This window comes from Ctenocephalides felis, unplaced genomic scaffold, assembly GCF_003426905.1.
Source record: "Ctenocephalides felis isolate EL2017-DRISC unplaced genomic scaffold, ASM342690v1 CF-g0.4_SCAFFOLD_00845, whole genome shotgun sequence".
Lineage (NCBI taxonomy): Eukaryota > Metazoa > Arthropoda > Insecta > Siphonaptera > Pulicidae > Ctenocephalides > Ctenocephalides felis.
This window is the reverse complement of record NW_020536999.1, coordinates 51,234,024-51,254,595: the sequence shown is the minus strand read 5'-3', so window position 1 is coordinate 51,254,595 and position 20,572 is coordinate 51,234,024. Positions and strand designations below refer to the sequence as shown.

The following is a 20,572-nucleotide window of genomic DNA, read 5'->3' as shown; positions in this document are numbered from 1 at the left end:
AACATAAGTTGGATATATATGCACACGATGAGCCAATAAAATTCAAAATCGGTCCAGTAGTTTGGGCGTCCATCGCGAACCAACATCGTGACACGAGATTTATATATATATAGATATACATGTATATAAGGTTATTTATCTTCAGTACTTGCTCAAAATGATTTTATTTCTTAAGAGCTTACTTTGCAAACTCTAGAAACATAACCAAAAATATTAGCTGTCCAGAAAATATCAAGTATACATATATGTGTAGAATTATACATATATATATATATATATATATATATATTATATGTGTGTGTGTGTAAGCATATCACGGAATAAAAGTTTAATAACTTTTACGAGCGTACCAAAGTGAAAGGTCCTAATAGCGGCATAGAATATATATTACATTCGTTTGAGGTATAATGTCTACTATAAATTTCCTCAATATGTGGATTATTATTAAATATGTAGAAAAATCATTATATTACCTGAAACACACACGTTTATGTAATATATATAATATATACACTTTTATATGTGTAATGTCGAATATCGATATCCCATTTCAAAAATAAATCATGACTTATAATTCCAGAGCGAATAATTCTATATCGATGAAATCAACGTTGATTTTGTATCTTAACACCATATAAAATATTTACTTTAAAAATCAGAATTAGTTTTGGTTGCATACGCTTTAGACTGTGTTCAAAATATTAAGAATTTCGTATATCTATTTGATCTGTGATAAATTATGTTTTATACTATGTTATTTAAGTTCATCGTTAAATAATTTAAAATTTATTTAAAATTATAAATTATAAATTTTGTAAAAAAAATAATTTTTTCTGTATTATTTTTGAAGAGCTTTTCATCGTTGGTAATCATTCAATTCATTTTGACAATGTGTAGAATTTTAACAATTTTTGGAACTTATTAAGACATTATTGTAGAGCGGGGCCCAAAGGACTAATTTGACTTTGAGCAATTGTATAGTGCAAAAAACCAACAAATATCACATTTCCAATAAACAACTATTTGACTATGTTCAGAGAAACTCCCAACTAATTTAATAAATACATCATTTTGGATATTTGTTTTTTGCTGTTTTTCAAAAAATTGTCTTCTAGTCCTTTTTAATCCATAGACGCAAATACATCTGAAAGGGGACGGCCAGGAGGCAGACAAGTCCAAAGTTTTATTTAACCAAGGCAAAATATAATTTTCATGAGTACATTTTTTACAGAGATAACACTGTATATAACTTTGGTATCTGGTACTTCAGCAGAAATATACATCAGCAGAAATAACTATTCATTTGATTTATCTCTTGTAAAATTGAGTTTTTTAAAGTTAATTTACTTTCTTATTTAAAAATTTTTTAATAGGGTAAAGGTTCATAGGTTTTTTTTTCCGCCACTCTCATGTAAATAGCTTACATAGAGGTTATATGAAAAACTGTTCAATCTAACTCAAAATTATGTACTGTTAATTTTATGAAACAATTAAATAACGAATACTTAAAAATTGTATTAAGGACTAAAAATTAAATGCTAAAAATTATTAGTTTTACTTGTTCTTGGGATATCGTCGGCGGACCTTTTCACCCGTGGACCCTTAAGCCCCGTTCTTCTCCATATATTTTTCATCTGTGTCAGTAATTGTTCAAAATTGTATATCATTTTTATAAAACTTTCAAATTTTAATTTATTGATTAATTCAATTCATTTACCTCTCATTTAAAATGAAGAATATTTCAAATTTAACTTTGAATTGGAATATAATATGCATCTAGTATATTTATAATTAACTTCCCGTAGGGTAAGTTATTGTAATGGGCCGAAAATCGGAATTGAAAATTTTTACATTTCTCGACGTTTTGAAGGTTTCTGAACATTTTGGCATACTTCAGAAAAAATGGATGTGTGTGTGTGTGCGTGTATGTATGTATGGATACAATTTTTCGTCCACGTTTTCGGGCGTACGGATCAACCGATTTGAATGGTTCAAAAAACATTTGATACCTATTGATAAGAATATGTGCTGATTAGTTTTTGGTAAAGGCAGGTCCAGCCGTTACGGAGATACGTAGCAAAGAGCGCAGAAAATAGAAATCGAGTTTTGTGAGAACGGAGCATCCGATTTGAATGAACTAAAAAACATTCAATTAGTAATGATTGGGAGAAGTGGTTATTAGTTTTGAGCAAAGGCAGGCCCAGCCATTTCAAAGATACGGAGCTAAATGTACAAAAAATGGTTGTTTTTGAGAGAACTAAGCGTCCGATTTAGTTGATTCAAAAAACTTTCTGCTTGTCTTAACAAAATAATTGATTTTGGAAAAAAAAATTTTGTTTCAACTTTTTTTTTTTATTTTTTGTATATCAAAAATAATTCAGATTTTATTTTTAATTCTGACTATAGTTCTGATATACTTTAAACAAATAATTTCAACTTTGCAATTCAGTTTACATAATTCTTATAAATATTAGACAATGTTACAATATTTATAATAATCTATTTGCAAACATTCAGTATTCCTCGAACATTTTGTTACGGTACGGGAAGTTCCAGCAATTTGCCTTAAGGCACGATGCCACCTACCCCACTAGTTTTACAATTTGTTGTAAGCTTTCAAATATATATATAATAAAACAATAGAAGATGAAATCATTATATTTACAATAAATTCTCGAAATATACCGAAATAATAGATAATAAATTTATGTAAGACTTAATAATTTATTAATGCACCGGCTCGATTCGCTTTCAGAAGTTTTTGTTCCCAGAATATTTTATAAGTAAATATCAATAAAATTACTCGCTATCATTCGATTCTTCGAAATTTGAAGAGAGAGTAGTGAGAGCAATGTTGACGGCCAAACTAAAAATATGTACGTCACGTAATAACTCGACAAAGAATAAGAGTTATTGATTTTCCGATATCTTCCTTTATTTGCCGTACGTGATCTTTCCTGCTGCCAAATTTCTGGAATATATGTCAACAGAAAGCCGCGAGTGAGTGATTCAGTTAGCATCAAATATATTTCGATTCTAACGATCGATTTTTTTCACGACCCCATCCATGATTACAAGTTTCTTGATGAACCCTTTATAATATTTATTACAACTGCTAAATAATTTAACATCTAATAATAATAATGAACAATAACATGAATTTAAATAAAAAAGAGTAAAAAATGAAGGATAGTATTTACATTAAAATGAAATCCGTAGTATGATGATTTAATATAAAATAAAAGCAAACAATAATAAAAATAAAATTAATAAATAAAATAAATAAAATTTTTGAATAATAAAAATAATACTAGAAAAACAATAAAGTGAAATAAAAACAATAAGTAACAGATAATAATGAATATAACAAAATAACAATATTAAAAATACTAAGATAATAATAAAATAATATTTTTTTAATGTTTTATTTATTTGGTAACGATATACATATAGATATACAAATAAAAATATATAGTTAACGATTTCGTTGAGAATCAATCCATCATCCAAAAAAAACTTAAGAAGTGATAGAGATTTTACTAAATGATATAAATATTTGACATTAAAATCTCTCGAAACCCCAGTATTTTCCTACGCTACCCCATTTGGGTTTGCGACCCATAGTTTAAGAAGATCCTGATCATATCACATAACACATGTCAAACATATCGTACTATATCCAGCAAAATTCTCAGTTAATTCTTAATAATCGAAATATGTTTTCTACTATTTTTCTAAAATTTATCATCAGTTCCTTTTTCCCTATAAGCGGGATAAAATTGGGCTGTCAAGAAGTGAATAAATCCAATGTATTTTTTTTAATTTCAAAATTAATTTTTGGGAATAACTACAATATTTTACCAGTGCTAAATATATATTCAATGGGCATATTTTTTTCATAGATAACACTTCGTTATATAACTTTAATTTGGTACTTCGTCAGGAATATTCATCAAGAGTAGAGTTGGCATAACTATTAATTTATTTTTTGTAAAATTGATTTTTTAACTAAAATTACATTTTTCACATATTTTCTTTATTTACGTCTTTGCCAGGGTAAATGTTTAACTAATCCTTCCATTCACATTATATATAGCGATTATATTAAAACATCTGTTGAATCTAACTTAAAATATCAACACATCTTAGGAATCAATTAAATAACGTATACACAAACATTTATATTGAGGTCTCATAAACTAAACAACAGTGCTCACAACCAAAAAAAACTTACAGAAAAAAAATACTTTTGTTATGAATTTTCAAACAATATTGCCGTTTATCTCCAGTAGTTGAGAAACAAAACAATGCTCATAATTTTCAAAATGCTAATTAAATACTTATCTAGCACCATGTTTCAATTAAAATTTGAGATTTTCGCTGTTAAAAATAATAATTTGCAGATCATTAGAATAAGTGTTTATAGCAGATAATTGTAATTAGCTTTCTGTTCAAAAATATGGACATAGTATAAGAGCTCAGTAATTCTGTACCTTCTATTGTATACATTTTTTTTTAAATGAAATATGTCTTCATATATATTAAAAAAAGTTTGTCAAATTAATTAGATTATGTTCGTACAAAATAAAAACATCATTGTTCAAAAACAGGAAATATTTGTTGAGCACATTTTTTTCTTCATATATTAATTAGGTTGTATATGCCATCTCTAATTATAAAGCCTTGTTTGTTAGATCCTGTAATTGGGTTGCATATTATATATATATATATATATATATATTTGTGTGTATATATATGTGTGTGTGTTTCGTAACAAAGATTTTTTTAAATATTTGATTTAATTAACATCCAATGCAGATATAAAATACATTAATTTCGTATTCATTCAAATTAATAAAAGTTTCGAGAACCAGCCGAAAGTCATCATTCTTCAAGCAGCAAAAAACTAATATAATTATATTGCGTTTCCTTCATTAAAAAAAACATGATTTTGATTATTGATCCCATCAATTCAATAAATGTTGTCTATGTTAAATTACAAAACAACAATTTATTACTATTCATTATCAGAATCTGCTCATCATTATTAACTTCTTGTACCTATAGAGAAAGTGAAAATTATAAAAGATATTGAAAAGCATAAAAATCGAAAAAAATCTGAATTTCTTTTTTGAAATTCTGATCATTTTGATATACTTCTGGAAAAATTGGTATATGTTTTATAGTATGTATATATAGTATGTATATATATATTCATAGTGATATTTCTATAGGTAGAAAAAAACCTTTAGATTCATATTGACTCTGCTCAGAGGACATTGAGTTTTAGAGATTTAAAATGCTAACACGTCCATTTAGGATTGAGTATTTACTATAAAGTTTTCAAATAAACAAATCTTTTATAGTGGCTCTAATAATATAGTCATATTTTTATCTATGTTTCGAGTATCATTACCATTTATCATTATCATTTTGAAGATCTCATAGTGTTTTGAACATTCATATTTATATATATTATGTACTTCCATAATTGTTTCTTAACCTAATTTAGATTTGCCAGAATTTAACTATTAAAACCTTTCGATAAATAATGTATGCTAATAGTAGTTTTTAGCCATTTTTTCATAGATATCGTTTGTAAACTTAGTTAAAGTATCACAAATTTAAATTCATGTCTGAATTTATAAAATTGAATGCTTCTTGGTGTACAATGATATCCAAAAAAAGTTTTATCATTTTGTTCATATGTGTCTATTATTTTTGCAAAATTTTAATTGTAAAATTTCCTAATATTTCAATTATGTTCGCCAATTATGAAGAAATGTAATTTCAAATTTTAATCTCCAACTTTTATTCCGTAGCACCTATTCGGCAAGGCTATCTTGATATTGGATAATAAATTTAAATTAATTCATTAAGTTCTTGGCTTAACGTAATTAGAACTGCTGCTTAATACTTTGAAACTTTGTACTTTATAAAATCGCAGATTAAAGTCGACTAGATACTTGCATGAGGAAAAATTATTTTGTAGCGGTAGTGTGTTCTAAAAACTGCAGATAAAAGTTTTAATAATTATGAAAATTATTTTAAATATCCTATGGCTTTATGAGTATGAACGCAGGAGCTGCTCTTGTGTATAATGCTGTTATAATTACTGCACAGTAGTCGCTGGCATTTCAGCTTTGTCAAAAATGCGTCATAGTTGACATTTAAGTGTTGTATACTATAATTCCGCAAATTAGTTGTGAACTTCATATTTTTTTCTGTAAAGCTTATATTTATCTTTGCCTTTCATTCCAAAAGTGTCCATTTGTAGCCGTCATTGGCATATCGCTTTTTATCGTTCTTTCGTTCTTAAGTTAAAAAAATAATAAAAAATTAAATAAATTAAGTTTTTAAAACAAAGTATTTTTGTTTTTTGCATTTTCACTTTTCCTATATATATTTTTTTGTAAATCTGTTTTATTTAACAATCAGGAATATATAAAGATTCCTATGAGCTAAATTGACAATATTTAAGAGCGATGTCTAAGAAGAACTCCAATGAGATCTTCTTAGTTTAACAATTAATATGATAATATTATATTAGTGCTAATCTAAGAGTAAGTCTAAAGGCCAGTGTCGTTTCAATCTCCTTATGCCAAAAGGTTGAGTAATGTCAACTATTATTTGTATGCACGCCCCAGAGCTCAATACCGTAGGATCAAATTGGTTTGATGATTGTTTTATATAGCAGCAATTTATTTTCAGCGGGGAGCTTAAACTTTTTACGCATTAGTCAATTAAATTCTTTCATTTTGAACATTATTTGCTGCTTTTTTATTTTTATGTGACTTTTCCAAGTAAGTTTGCTGTCCAAATGAAGATCAAGATATTTCACTATGTTTTGTTTTGGAATCTATATAAATTTGTGTATATTATTTTTTGAGTACTGAATTATTATTACATTGTTTTTAAATGAATTTAGTTTCTAAAATATACATACTACAAATAAAAGATTTCCGAGGTAAATAATGATTATATAAAAATGGAGTAAATGAGTGAATATATGTGTAAAATACATAACACATTTATTTTAGGTATTGTTGTTGGATTGATGACCAATAGTTTTCTACATTTTAAATAATATGAAATTCATGAAAGATCATGAATAAAAATATATGAAAATGCATTTTATCCAAATAATACATCAACTAAGCAAAATGTACTGGATATTTCATTATATTGAATTTTCTAATAGTGAATGCATTACAATATTTGCAAAGATAAATGCAGATTTAATTATTGGAAATATCCAATCAATTAATCATTTTTTGAACTTAATTTCTATGCTATACAAGTGCTTTTCATCGAGTCGTATTGCGATTTAATAATTCAATTTGAATTAGATTGTTAATTCAATTTGTTTCATTATGAATCTTTGAAGTCGCCTTCAACGAATTCTGAAACTTTAGTATTTTTTCATTATGATTATAAAAAAAATCTGATGGTCTTTAGTTAAATAAAATGTCAAACAAAATTTTTGAACGATAAAATAAATATGTATGTAGTTTTCATAGATATTATTAAATAATATTTATATAATTGAAACAAATACATTATTGTGTTTTCACTAAAAATTGTTTGACTAAAAATATTGAAAGTAACATAAAGTTGTATAAATAAGAAAAGATGATCCTGTTTTTTACCTCCAGTGTACTCAATTTCCTTTAATTTGCAGCATCATCATAAAACATTGTATTGCAAATTGATGATGTTTTATATTGTTGCTTTTAAAATAATTTGAATATAATTGCAAATATACTCATTATTTATTTGATTTTTTTTCAGTTCCATGACAAACACTTTGAATTCTCTTGACTTGGGAAGTAATTCATTGTCTGCGATACCTTTCAGTGCACTACTTGGTCTGAAAACATTATCAAGGCTTGATCTCACCAGGTAATATTTAGTCATAAATAAATATATATTATTATTAGTCATCCATCATATACTAAAAGTTCTGATATTCTAAATTAACTCCCAACACTTAACTTTTTGATAAATTCAATATCTAACTGATTGTCTTATCATTTACCAGTTTGCATCGACAAATTGTTTTATTGGCTTCAGTTTAAGCAAACTTCTAAAATATTGAGTTATCATTAACATAAAGTACTGAAAATATATCCGATATTCTGTAAATTGTGACAAAAGTACTGCTCATTTTTTCCATATTTCTAAGGAAATTAACCTAAAATTTATCAGACTCACAATAAGCTTTACTATATCAAACAAGGCTTAAGTGGATGGAAATAATAATAAATAAACCTCTTCAAATTTTCTAATGTTTTGCTATTATATTAAATGAAGTAGTATAATAAAGAATCATCATAATAAAAATAATGAATTAATTACAACTAATTGTGAAAAGCTTATGATTTTTAGCATTTAATATTGTTACATACATGACAACGTACACGAAAGGGGATTTTCATAATATATTCTTATTTTTATTTGAGATACTCATAATTATATTTTCTATAGCGTTTATTAAGAACTGAATTATTTTCTTATTCAGGACTATATAAAGACGTTTTCACTATAACTTCCATGAAAATTATGAAAGTTAAAAGAATATAAATGCATAAAGCTCAAATACTTAATGCACTTGGCTGGGTTTCCAACCTTATGCTTTTGTTACAAGCTTTATATTTTCTTTATGTATCTTAATTGAAAAAATCTCTTGAAATGGTTTATTTGACTAGTGCTTCGTAAATGCAAATACTAAGTCTTTTCCGAAGCGATTCTTATTAAATTTTTTCTGGTTGGAAAATAGTCATGTGGAAAATGGGAAGTGTAACTCATATACTGAGGATTTATTTATTAAATTTAAATAATGGGTTATATTTTGTCAGTATTAATTACTTTAATTGCAAATATATTCATTAATTTTTGAATGATCACAATTTTCTACTAAATTTTTAAATATCAATAAAATTATCATTTTAATTGACGTATCATTTTGGAAAGAATATATATTATAATAAAATAAAAAATTTCAAACTTATGTCTATAATTAATGAGAAATAATTATAATAGTATGATATGATAGCATCGAATTCTTAATAGTTGATGAATTTATTCATTGATATAGTTTGTAATAACAACTAATTTTTAATTCCATACACATTTAGTTATTAACTATTAATATTATTTTATACTATTTTTGTTGAATATTTATTAAATTACTATAGTTTAATAGTCGTGATGGTTTTGAATCACTTCGAGTATATAGAATCTAATATTTCTTATTTTGAAGGATAAATTACAAATTTTATATCCATGCTATAAATATTCTTTATATTGGAAAATAAAAAGAGATTAAATGAAACTATGGAATTTAAAAAAGAACACGATCATTTCATTCTATCTATAAGTTTATTTTCTAAATATGATTTTAAAAGAGTTTCTAGTATAAATGCATTCAATATAATATCTCATGTCTTGTAAATTGAGAGTCCAGAATTCTAATTCAGTAGAGTTATTTTTACTATTTTAACTTTCATTTTTTTTTATTAATCTTGTCTCCATTACCCTTTTATTAATCCTACCTCTCCATTACCCTTGTTAAATGGAATATTTATATATAGAATTTTGTTTAAAATGGAAAAATATATGATCATGTGTGTTCGGTGGAGTCTGTACGTTTCCATTCTATATTATCACGGTTTTCCATTAATTAAAGCTTATCACACATGAATATTTCCTATATAAATCACCAAGGATAAACTTTTTGTACACATACATTTCTTCTACGTCTTCCTTGCTACAAAATGTATTTTAATTATGATTTTCATTTATTTATTTACTACTAGTTGTGAACGAAAATATCTATTAGTATATTGAACATTTTCACACAGTCTTCGTTACTTTCAGCATTTTAAAATCTTATAAAAGGCATTCAAATAAAATAGTGTTCAACAAAGCGAAAATATAAATTTTGTCATTCTGTAATTTGAGAAAAATATATATCCATCAAATTATCGACAAATTTTACCTTTCTGTGTAATAAAAAAGTAACAAAATCAGTTTCAAAAAAATGTATAATAAAAATTACATTATGGTTTTAGCAACTTAATTTGGGCTGTTTTTGCTAGAATTACATTATAATTACATATAATTACAAATTCTATTATTATAGTATCCGCGGTAAAAGTATAATATTACGATCAACTATTTTAATATTCCAATCAAATAAATTTGAGACACAATGAAACTTTCAAATAATTGCAAATTTTAAAAAATTGAAATTTTTTTTTGTATTCCTAAATAATTTAGTAAAGTAAGGTAAAATATGACATGCATAAGTTAAATAAAATAATCTGTCAAACTAAGTTACATAATTTCATCTATCAAACATATACTGTATCTTCTATTATTTTAATTTCTTGCATATCAGCTGCAATAATAGTATAGACACTACATTTTTTTATTCACAATCATTAATATATTATATTCTAATAATGTCTAGGCTCATTATTTTACCTAAATTCAAATTTCAATTGAACTGACATTTCTGGCCGGTAACAGTTTTGCCATAATGTTTTCAATGTCAAACAATGATTAGTTGTATTTTGCAATTTTTTAATTTAATTCTACAATATTACTATATTTACTTGGAATTTCTCTTAAAAAACTTCAAACAGATTTAACAAAATTTGAATAACCGCGTAGGAGGAATTTATACTCATACATCTGTACAGAAGAATTTTATATATATTACACCTAAGTCTGTTTTTACACGGTCTTTTTGTACACGGTTTTGATATAACACGGTTTGAAAATTGAATATTTTTAATTTTTTACACGATTTTATTCCATTTAGCACAATTTGAAATTTTATGTACTTAATTTTTTTTTATCAAATTTAATTTTTGCGAAGTATGTTCATATCACAAAAAAGTATTTATGAAAGAAAAAAGTCTGAAACCATCGATAGTATCGATAGTTTGCGAACACTAGCTTAAAGATTTAAGTGAATTTTATTTTTTACCTTAAAAATTGAATAACCTATTCTTTTCGTTCACAACATAGTTTTTTAGTTCCTGAACTTGCCATACATTTAATTTATATTACTTTTAAGATTGGAGTGCATATCTTTTTTATCATTAATTACTATGCTTGTGAAAATAAGCATTATATATTTGATTTAATAATATAAACATGAATTCTTGTTCTTAAAAATTCTTGTTTTTCCCCTAATTTTAATAGATTTTAGAGATTAGGAATAAATCTCCCATTTTTGTATAAGATCAATGTTTTTTTTACACGTTTTTTTACACGGCTTCTTCTGGAACCAATCTACCGTGTAAAAACAGACTTAGGTGTATATATATTCTCTGAATTGAGTTGGAGTTTAACTCATCTCAAGTACCTGCTCCATGCCTGCCCTAGGGCAGTACTACCCATTATTTTACATGTGATACAGAATTTTTTGTGAAAATAAATTGCGGTATATACCTTTTTAAGGGTTATTTTTAAGTTTTGACGTAAATATATATTATCTGTCAAGTTCTATTATCTGTATTATTTTTGCAGTAATGAAATTTCTTCCGTCGCTGGAAATTGGGGCAACCTATCCGAAAGTCTGAGCACTCTACTGTTAGCAAATAATGACATATTAGAAATTCCGTCCAAAGAGGAGGTCGACGGTCCTGACCATTCCTTGCGAAATTTCAAAGTTCTGAAATCTTTGGACGTGAGCGGCAACCGTATCGGCCGGCTGTCTCCTAGATCGTTGCCCGACTCGTTGCGCAATTTAGACTTATCTCATAATCACATACAGCACTTGCCATGCGAAGACATAGATTTACAGGGTAATCTACGGAACGTCCATTTGCGAAACAACTTTATACAGAAGATACCAGATTATCATTTCACTAAAAACTCTCAGTTGGACACGCTCGATTTGGGTCTGAACAATTTGAAGTACATACCCAGTCGAATATTTGATGGCACGATCGCGATTAGAGATTTCATTTTAGATTACAACAGTCTTAGGAGCCTGAACTCTGAGGCTTTTAACGGCCTGAACTGCTCCCGAATCATACTCTCCCATAACGACTTGGAGAATTTGCACGAGGACACGTTCAAAGGCCTAGAACGACATCTCGAGTACTTGGACCTGGAACATAATTTATTAAGTACACTTCGCGAAGACACATTTAGAAAACTCAAGTCACTCAGCTACTTGTATTTATCTTCTAACGCCATAACGTACATCCACGAACTTCCGAACACTATAAAAGTTTTATCTTTGAGTAGTAACTCTCTAGAAGAAATTCCCGCAGACGCATTGAGAAATTGCAAACAGTTGTCTTATTTGAATCTTGGTTATAACGAAATCAGTGAGATCAACGCTTATGACTTCACGGAATGGGCAGAAAACCTGGAAACTTTACTTTTAAGGAACAATCGTATATCGAGATTAAACGACAACGTATTCATATCTTTGTTAAATTTGAAAGAACTCGGATTAAGTTTTAATGACATACTGTACGTAGAGAATAACTCTTTTGTGAATGTCAGTAATTCGCTGAAGATACTGGAAATGTCTTTCAGTTTATATCCGGAAGATTTACCAGGAGAAGTTCTAAAACAATTGCATAATCTCATGTATTTGGCTTTGGACAATAACAACTTTGAGTCGATAACGATTGAAACATTGTCGAACTTCAAGGAACTAGTGCATTTGAACTTAGCTTTCAATAGCATTCAAGAACTACCAGAAGATTTGTTCTTTAACCATGGATTCCTAGTTCACATAGATTTATCATTTAATTCTTTGAAAAGAATTTGTCGACGAACTTTCTTTCAATTATCTGAATTACAAAGCGTGGATCTATCTTCAAACAATATTGCTACAATACATTCTTTCGGTTTTGCTTATTTGAGAAACTTGTTGAGCTTAGATCTTTCCGTAAACAACATAGAGAATATTCATGAATCGAGTTTTGCTCATCTGCCGAATATTATGCATTTAGATCTATCAAGTAATGTTCTGAAGCAAGTAGATCTAAAATCGTTTAATAATATTACAAACGAGCACACGCCTTTGAGTCTAAATATTAGCAACAATTTAATATCTACTTTGTCATCTGCGGACGGCGTTTATTATGTGCACACGCTAGACTTGGCGAATAATAGGCTTTGCGATGTTTACAGCGAATTTATGAACTGCCTGGGAGGGTCTCTGCGAAAATTATATTTATCGTCGAACAATATTACAAGATTAGAAAATCAGGCCTTTGGTGATTTAAGTCTACTGGAAGAATTGAAAATGGATCATAACCAAATAACACTGATTCGGCGAAGAGCATTTTACGGTTTGGATAACCTACACATATTAGATTTGAGTCATAACAAAATTGAAGTATTACAGAATGAACAGTTTGCTAATTTACGCCACCTACGTGTACTGAAATTGAATAATAATAATATACGATCGTTGTTCCATGATATATTTCAAAATACATTCATAGAACACTTAGACTTGAGCTGCAATGAAATTGTGATACTGCCAAGTTTAGCGCTGTCTGAGATCGGTTTCACTTTACGTTCTTTACATATCGGAGGTAATTTGATAGCCTCATTAGATGATGTCATGTTTATGGGTATTTCATACATATTAGACATTGATCTATCACATAATAAGTTCAAAAAGTTGCCGGAGAATATTTTTCAATCATCTAAACAGCTACAGTCTGTTGATTTAAGCGACAATAATTTAGTTGTGGATTTGGACGCTGTATTTCGCCGAACACCTAATTTAATGACTTTGAAAATATCTAACATAAAATCGAGGAATATTCCACAGCTTAGATTACATTCTTTGCGGCATGTTAATTTATGTTCGAACAGATTAGAAAATTTATCGACAGTCATAATGACTTCACTGTATGATTTGACTGATTTGGATCTATGTGACAACAAACTTGTATCGGTACCTTCAGAACTCTGGTTCTATCTTCCAAAATTGAAATTAATCAACTTATCGAGAAACCCTATAATTAGTTTGAACGAAAATAACTTTCAAGGGCTTCCTTACTTGAAAACTATTAACTTGTTCAATCTTCCTGAGTTGAAGGAAATCCATTCTAAGACTTTATCCGGAATATCTTTGGAAAATTTACTTGTGGAAACTAACCAGCATCTACAGAACATGGATACTATCGGCAAAGTAGCTTCGGCTGTTCCAACCTTACGTTCGCTTAGCCTAAAATTAGCAGAAACCACGCTAAGTGTTCAACTTTTACATTCTACAAATCGAAAACTTGAAACATTACAAGTTAGTGGGCAATACTTATCGGTGATTCGACCGGAAGGTTTTGACAGTTTTCGTGGAAATCCGCGATTGACCATCAGGATAAAGGATAGTATGGTTTCCGAATTTCCTACTGGGCTGTTTTATCAATTGAGGAGAGTAGGAGATCTCGGAATTGACCTCCGAGGGAATGCGATCAACTATATTACACCAGAAGCATTTTATCCAAACAGCAGCAGTTGGCAGGCATATGGAACCAGATTAGTTACAGGTACTGTGCAATTCTATTTCAAATAAATGTTTTAAATTGTTTATATTGAATTCTTTCACGCATGAAATTATTTAATATAATTCAATCATTAATTTGTGTGGAAAATTACTGATTTTAAAGTAATATTTAGTTTATATTTATATCCGTTCTTTAATACGTTTGCTCACATATATTTTTTTTATTTTTTTTAAAGGTATTAAGTAGACTATTACCGCGGCGCGTAATAATTATATTTGTTATAATTTGTTTTTCTGTGAAATCAATCAGTTATGAACTTGCGTGACTGAATAAATTTTTAAAACTCGTTCTCTAAACGATTTATATAATTGTGTCGAAATAATTAAAAAACAATTATTCTTAGTAATGATTGAAATTATACGTTTCATGTTATAACAAGAAAATCATCAGCATGGACTTATTTTGATACTATAATGCTACAATAACCAACGTCACAATAAATTACTAGAATTACGATTCTTCTGTATTTACCTCTACAAAAAATAAAATGCAGATCATATATGTTGCAACAACTATGAAATGTTATTGCTCACACCATAAAAATGAAGTCGTAAAACTATATTTAATCTTGATCACTTTTGTATTCGAGTTTTATAACTATATTTTGTTTTGCATGGAAACATTATTTTTAATATATACTGTATATTTGTAGCACTTTATTTGCATATATTGCAAGCAGTTATGGTATACACCGTAGATTAAACAATTTATATTGGTATAAACATTTCAGGAATTTTACTTTTTACAAATAGAATATATTATTTTGTATGTATTTATTTTGAAGCGTTGTGTATTTTACTATAGTATGATAATTCCTAGAGATGTGCTTGCAAGTATTTTAATCAGGTTCACTTTTTTAACATCCTAATTTATAAAAAGCTACTATTAATTAAAGATGTAATAACATCTACTTATTGGTGTAGAATTGCATTTTATTCTCTCTATATATATATAATAATAATAAATTTTTAATAATAATAATATATATATGTATATAAAATATTTAGATATTTTTAGATATTTATAATAGGTGCGATTTGTGCCTTTTGCTTTCTTATTTTTTATACCTTCTAATGATGTATAATAATATCATGAAAAAACATCTAAGAAATAGCCATTCATTTGCTATCTTTTTCCTTTATGCATTCATAATATTTTAGTATGCCATTGAAAAAAACGGATATACTTACGCAAATAAACGACTGCACAAATAATGAGGAAAATCTTTGTACAAAGAAATGAATCGTGCAAATACTAGACGGTCGTTTAAGAAAATACTTATCTTCATAAAAAAAACAAATTGATTGTGCCTTATTACATTTTTATTAACGTTATATTTACTCGGTAAAATTATAATTTTTTCTATATTTCACAACTTCTGTAAGTAGAAGCAATTGTTTCTAATTCTAGCAATTCTAAACACCATATATAATATATATTAAATTTGTAGTTTTTTATTTGGTCAAACATTAATTTTATTCTTAATTTAACTACTCTTATTTTATTGAGTTTAACTTATTTTAATTAGAGTATTCTATTAAATCTGTGTTTCCTTCATATTGTACCAGATAATAAACTACTATTATTATATTAACTTTTTGATTAATAATTTGATATTATTTTAACAGCTGCTAATTAATTGTTGAATGATAATAACTTTTGGAAGTAATGATTTGTTGTGGTAGAATTAGAAATATAATTTTTCTATAAAATAGAAAAATACTTAATAGATTGTTCTATATTGATAGAAAATCAATTGTCAAACGTGTATAAACAACCCTGTTTTGTTGCATTATTATTCCACGAATTGCAACAAAATGAACTATTGGTTAATGATTCAATACATTTTTCTATTTATACTGATGATTATAAGCCACAGTTAGTACAAAAAACTTCTGGTCGAACTTGCCAACATACTTTAATACATTTCTTAAAGCAAGACCTCTCAGAATCGATCAATTTTGAAAAATTGAAATTCATAGTTTAACAAAAAGACTTATTTCTAGAAAACTTGGGGAAATTGGAAATTTTGACTATGTTCCTAGACATGGTTACGGTTTCACAGTTTAAATAAACAAAATTAGTAAAAGTTGACCACAATAACCGAAAAATGGTCATAATTTAAACAAAAGCTCTAGGCAGGACTTAAAAGCTTACAAATTCCTAACAACGTGAATTTTTTTTCTAAATTTTGTCAGGACACTTAAGGTCTGTTTCGGCTTGTCGTTAAGGTCTGGGACACCCTATATATAGAAGAATATTCCAGACATCCATACGAAAAATCTTTTAAAGAATCTTTTTCAGGAATCCACTTGAAGATTTTTTGGGACATAACAGTGTTTGTTCTATAATAATTGGACAGACGCCAAAAATTCTTTTTGTTTTTGATAACTGTTTATTCATTTGAACTTAAAATACAGGAGAGTCCTGCATAACACGGTGCTTCTATAACACGTATTCGTTCTAATATGATTTAAAAATTGAGACCATCCCTCTTATACACACGGGTTTGCTATAACACGATTTGATTAAATAATAAATACAGTGAAATCTTACGACCTTAATAAAATAATAAATACAGTAAAATCTATGAAAATATTATCAAAATTTTTGTAAAAAATTGAGCATGGAAATGAAATTAGTACAAAAAATGTTCAGAGGATTAGGATATCTTGCCAAAAAAACTATTGTATTGGATAGGTAATTTTATTCTTAGAAAAATTGAATAAATATAATAATATTCTATATTAAATTATAATATGTTGCTTTTTTTAATCTTGAATCGTTACCCCTGTTTTTGTATTAGTTCTTTGTCCCGTATAACACGTATTTGCATTCACGAGACTTTTTTAGAACGTAAATACTTTATTATACGAGGGATACCTGTACCCAAAAAAATTAAAATAATATTTAAACCAAACTTTTTATTGCAAAAAATAGCTCAACTTTACTTTGTTTTCTAATTAATTAACTAATTTATCTTAATCATTTCTCCGGGAAACCAAAAATAAATTACATATCAGATTATCACATGTATTGAACAACAAAAACATTATTATATATATTAGATCGCTATGTGTAGAGCTCCTCCAGGTACAAAATATATTATTAGCATATCTAAAACTAGATGACCCGACAGATGACCCCACGCCTACAATTTTTTAATATCCTTTACTAATATTTACCGTTTACCTAAAATAATGATTATTGTTTTTGAAATTACTCCTCACACCAAAATGCATACACAACAATATGAGCGATGATAAATGTAGAACTGCCTTAAGGGGGTTGTTCGTTTTTTTTGTTTTTGTTTTTCTCGAAATGCATTTATCATAGAGATGCGGGTTTTTTTTTTTAAAAAAATACAAAATCATAGAATATTACGAAATTTTCTTTTTCTGAAACAAAAAAAAGAAACTACGTTGAAGAAGATGTTTGAATCCAGTCTCCCTACCAAATGAAAAAAAAGCAAGAAGGAAAAAATGGCAGCTATTTAAAAAAAGTGTCAAAAAAGGCCTTTTTTTGGGGCGAGAAGCTTCGCAAAAATTTTTTGCGTATTGTTATCAAGTTGTTTGAGGTAGGGGGTAGGGGGACTAGGTATTGCAGTGATGAACAAATTAAAAAAAATGCAAGTCGATCCGACTTGTAGTTTTTTTTTAATTTGTGTCACCGCATTGAAAAAAGTCAATTTGAGAAAACCTATTCAAAGTTTTTAATATAATGTACTAAATACACCATTTAATTTAATGTACTAAATACAGCATGGTGTTCAAGGATGCTGACACATTAAAAAGGTCATGTGCATGAGGTATTATAATGAAAAAGAGAGCAGCTGGCATACAATAGCTCGGGAGCGATAAAAAAACGGTTTCAGAGGATCATACATATAGAGATATATATATCTATAACTTCGTCAAAAAATAGATATTGAGATGATTTTTTTTTAATAATTCTAAGGTTTTTAGCTTTCATAATATCAAAAAATCTCAAAATCGATTGTCATTTTTTTGCGCCCCGTCGCCCCCCCTACTATTTTACCTGTTTTAATAGTATATTATTAAAATTATTATCATTAATTAATATTTGGCTTTGATATAATAGCAATAAAGGTCAAATTGATTTTACGTTTTAGTTAGAAAACGTTTGTATGTGAAAAAGAAAAGGGCTGTGAGCCCGGAAATTATTCGATTTTTCTCTCGCCGTAAGAACTATCCTTAGACTTCAACGAACATTTTAAAAAGGAATTTGTCAAATTGGTCCAGGCGTTGTTGAATTATGCGCTTACAAACACATTCATTTTTATATTATATTTTTATTTATAGAAGATATATACGTGTATATTTGGATTATTTTTTTATAATTAATTGTTGCTTTGTATTATGGTTTGTTTTTACTCATTCATTAATTGCTATAAATCCTACTTTGCTAAAAAAAATGCTCGACCGACTTAAAATGTTAACTTTACCTTACGAGTGTATTACCAGGCGGGCTGCTGATGTCCGACAACCCGCTCCAATGCGACTGCGCCCTAGTCTGGCTCGGCCACTGGTTGCGCCGTTGGCTCAGGGAGACCGTCCAGACCAGGACGGTGTCCTCCAGCGAGGCCAGGAGGATGCAGGCGCTGGCCAGGGACACCACGTGCTCGCAGCAGCACAGGGCAGGCGGTATCAAAGCTCTGCTGCTCCTGAGACCAGACGATCTACTCTGCCATGCTAGTCCTCTGACCAGTCGAGGATTTTGGGAGGAGGACCAGTGGATATTGTTTTGTACATTGTCGTGTTTTCTTTGATACATTACGTTATTTGTAGACTGTGATAATTAATTTTGTGATTTAATTAGAGAAGAGGATTATGTCATAGGAAAATTGTGAAGAAGAAAACAGATATTTTATCGTTTGAATGGATCTATCAAATGTGTTCGAAGTATTTCGGTCATTGCAGGAAATACCAGAATATAGGTAATATGTTTTTACTTCTACTTAGATATTATATATTGGTCTTACCTACAAATTTGTTATATAACTATTTCTAATTCGCTTTCTCAACATTAATATTATTTTTATATGGACTACGAACTGGGAATCTGCAAACTTACATTATTTTATAAAAGCTATTTTAATTTTAATTGAGAATAGTTTTAGTTGAGAAGCATTTAAGGGGTATTATTCTACTGTAGAATTTGTAAAAATCGATTTTTTTTTTCATATTTTCAAAGTTTAGTTATTCAAAAAAATGTCATTAAATTTTCAAATTACATTTATTTCCTGAGTTATAGCCGTTTAGTCACGTGGCCTCGGTTCGGGTCCGACTTGTCTCAAAATTTTGAACGCGTTTTTCTCGGAACTACTTTTTCGAGCTGGCGGTAAGGATGTCTCGAGTTCTAATTAACCGATTTACTTCAAATTTGGAGAGGATCTTCTCTATACATCGCTTTATCGCATGGACCTTTCCCAAAACTATACTTTTCATTTAGTATTTTTAAAAAAATCGGAATTGTTTAAAAAAACATAAAAAAAAAATTTTTTTTTTTCAAAACTGCCGCCATTCAAACAAAATTTTTTTTTACTTATATCCAAGGTTCATACGATAGCGGCATCTATAATAATTAAGAATCTATCTTTTTTATGCTTCAGATCACCAGGAGGGTTGGAATCATGCACGCCAGGATACCCTCTTTTTTTTTGAGCTCCCACTTTGACTGCTCATAACTTTGTGAATTTTAATTTTTTTTTTAATAATTTTTTTATGTAATAATAAAATATCAATAACAAATGATAAAATATCGATAGTAAAAATATTATTGTTTCCTTTATACAGCGCTTCAAAAACCGGACGAAATTGATACCTTTACAGTAAAATACCCCCTTAAAAAAAGCTCACGGACTCTGGTTAACCTGACATCGTGCGAGTAACGATGTTCATTTTCACTTGAAAACATAAATCAAAAAAATGTTTCCAATTGAAAATAGGCCATTTTGTTTTGTTTGTTTTAAAATGACATGATAAAAGAGAATGTAT

The 20,572-nt window shown here is 28.1% G+C and overlaps 1 protein-coding gene across 1 annotated transcript in view; it reads left to right on the top strand.

Annotated features, from left to right (window-relative positions):
• LOC113385207 (chaoptin-like) overlaps positions 1-20,572 on the top strand; it is a 38,881-nt gene that overhangs the window by 17,008 nt on the left and 1,301 nt on the right. Inside the window, exons 2-4 of the mRNA XM_026623035.1 lie at positions 7,792-7,902; positions 11,542-14,537; positions 19,040-19,321. Of these exons, the coding sequence (XP_026478820.1) occupies positions 7,796-7,902; positions 11,542-14,537; positions 19,040-19,321 (3,385 nt within the window). The 5' untranslated portion in view covers positions 7,792-7,795. The remainder of the gene's footprint in view (positions 1-7,791; positions 7,903-11,541; positions 14,538-19,039; positions 19,322-20,572) is intronic.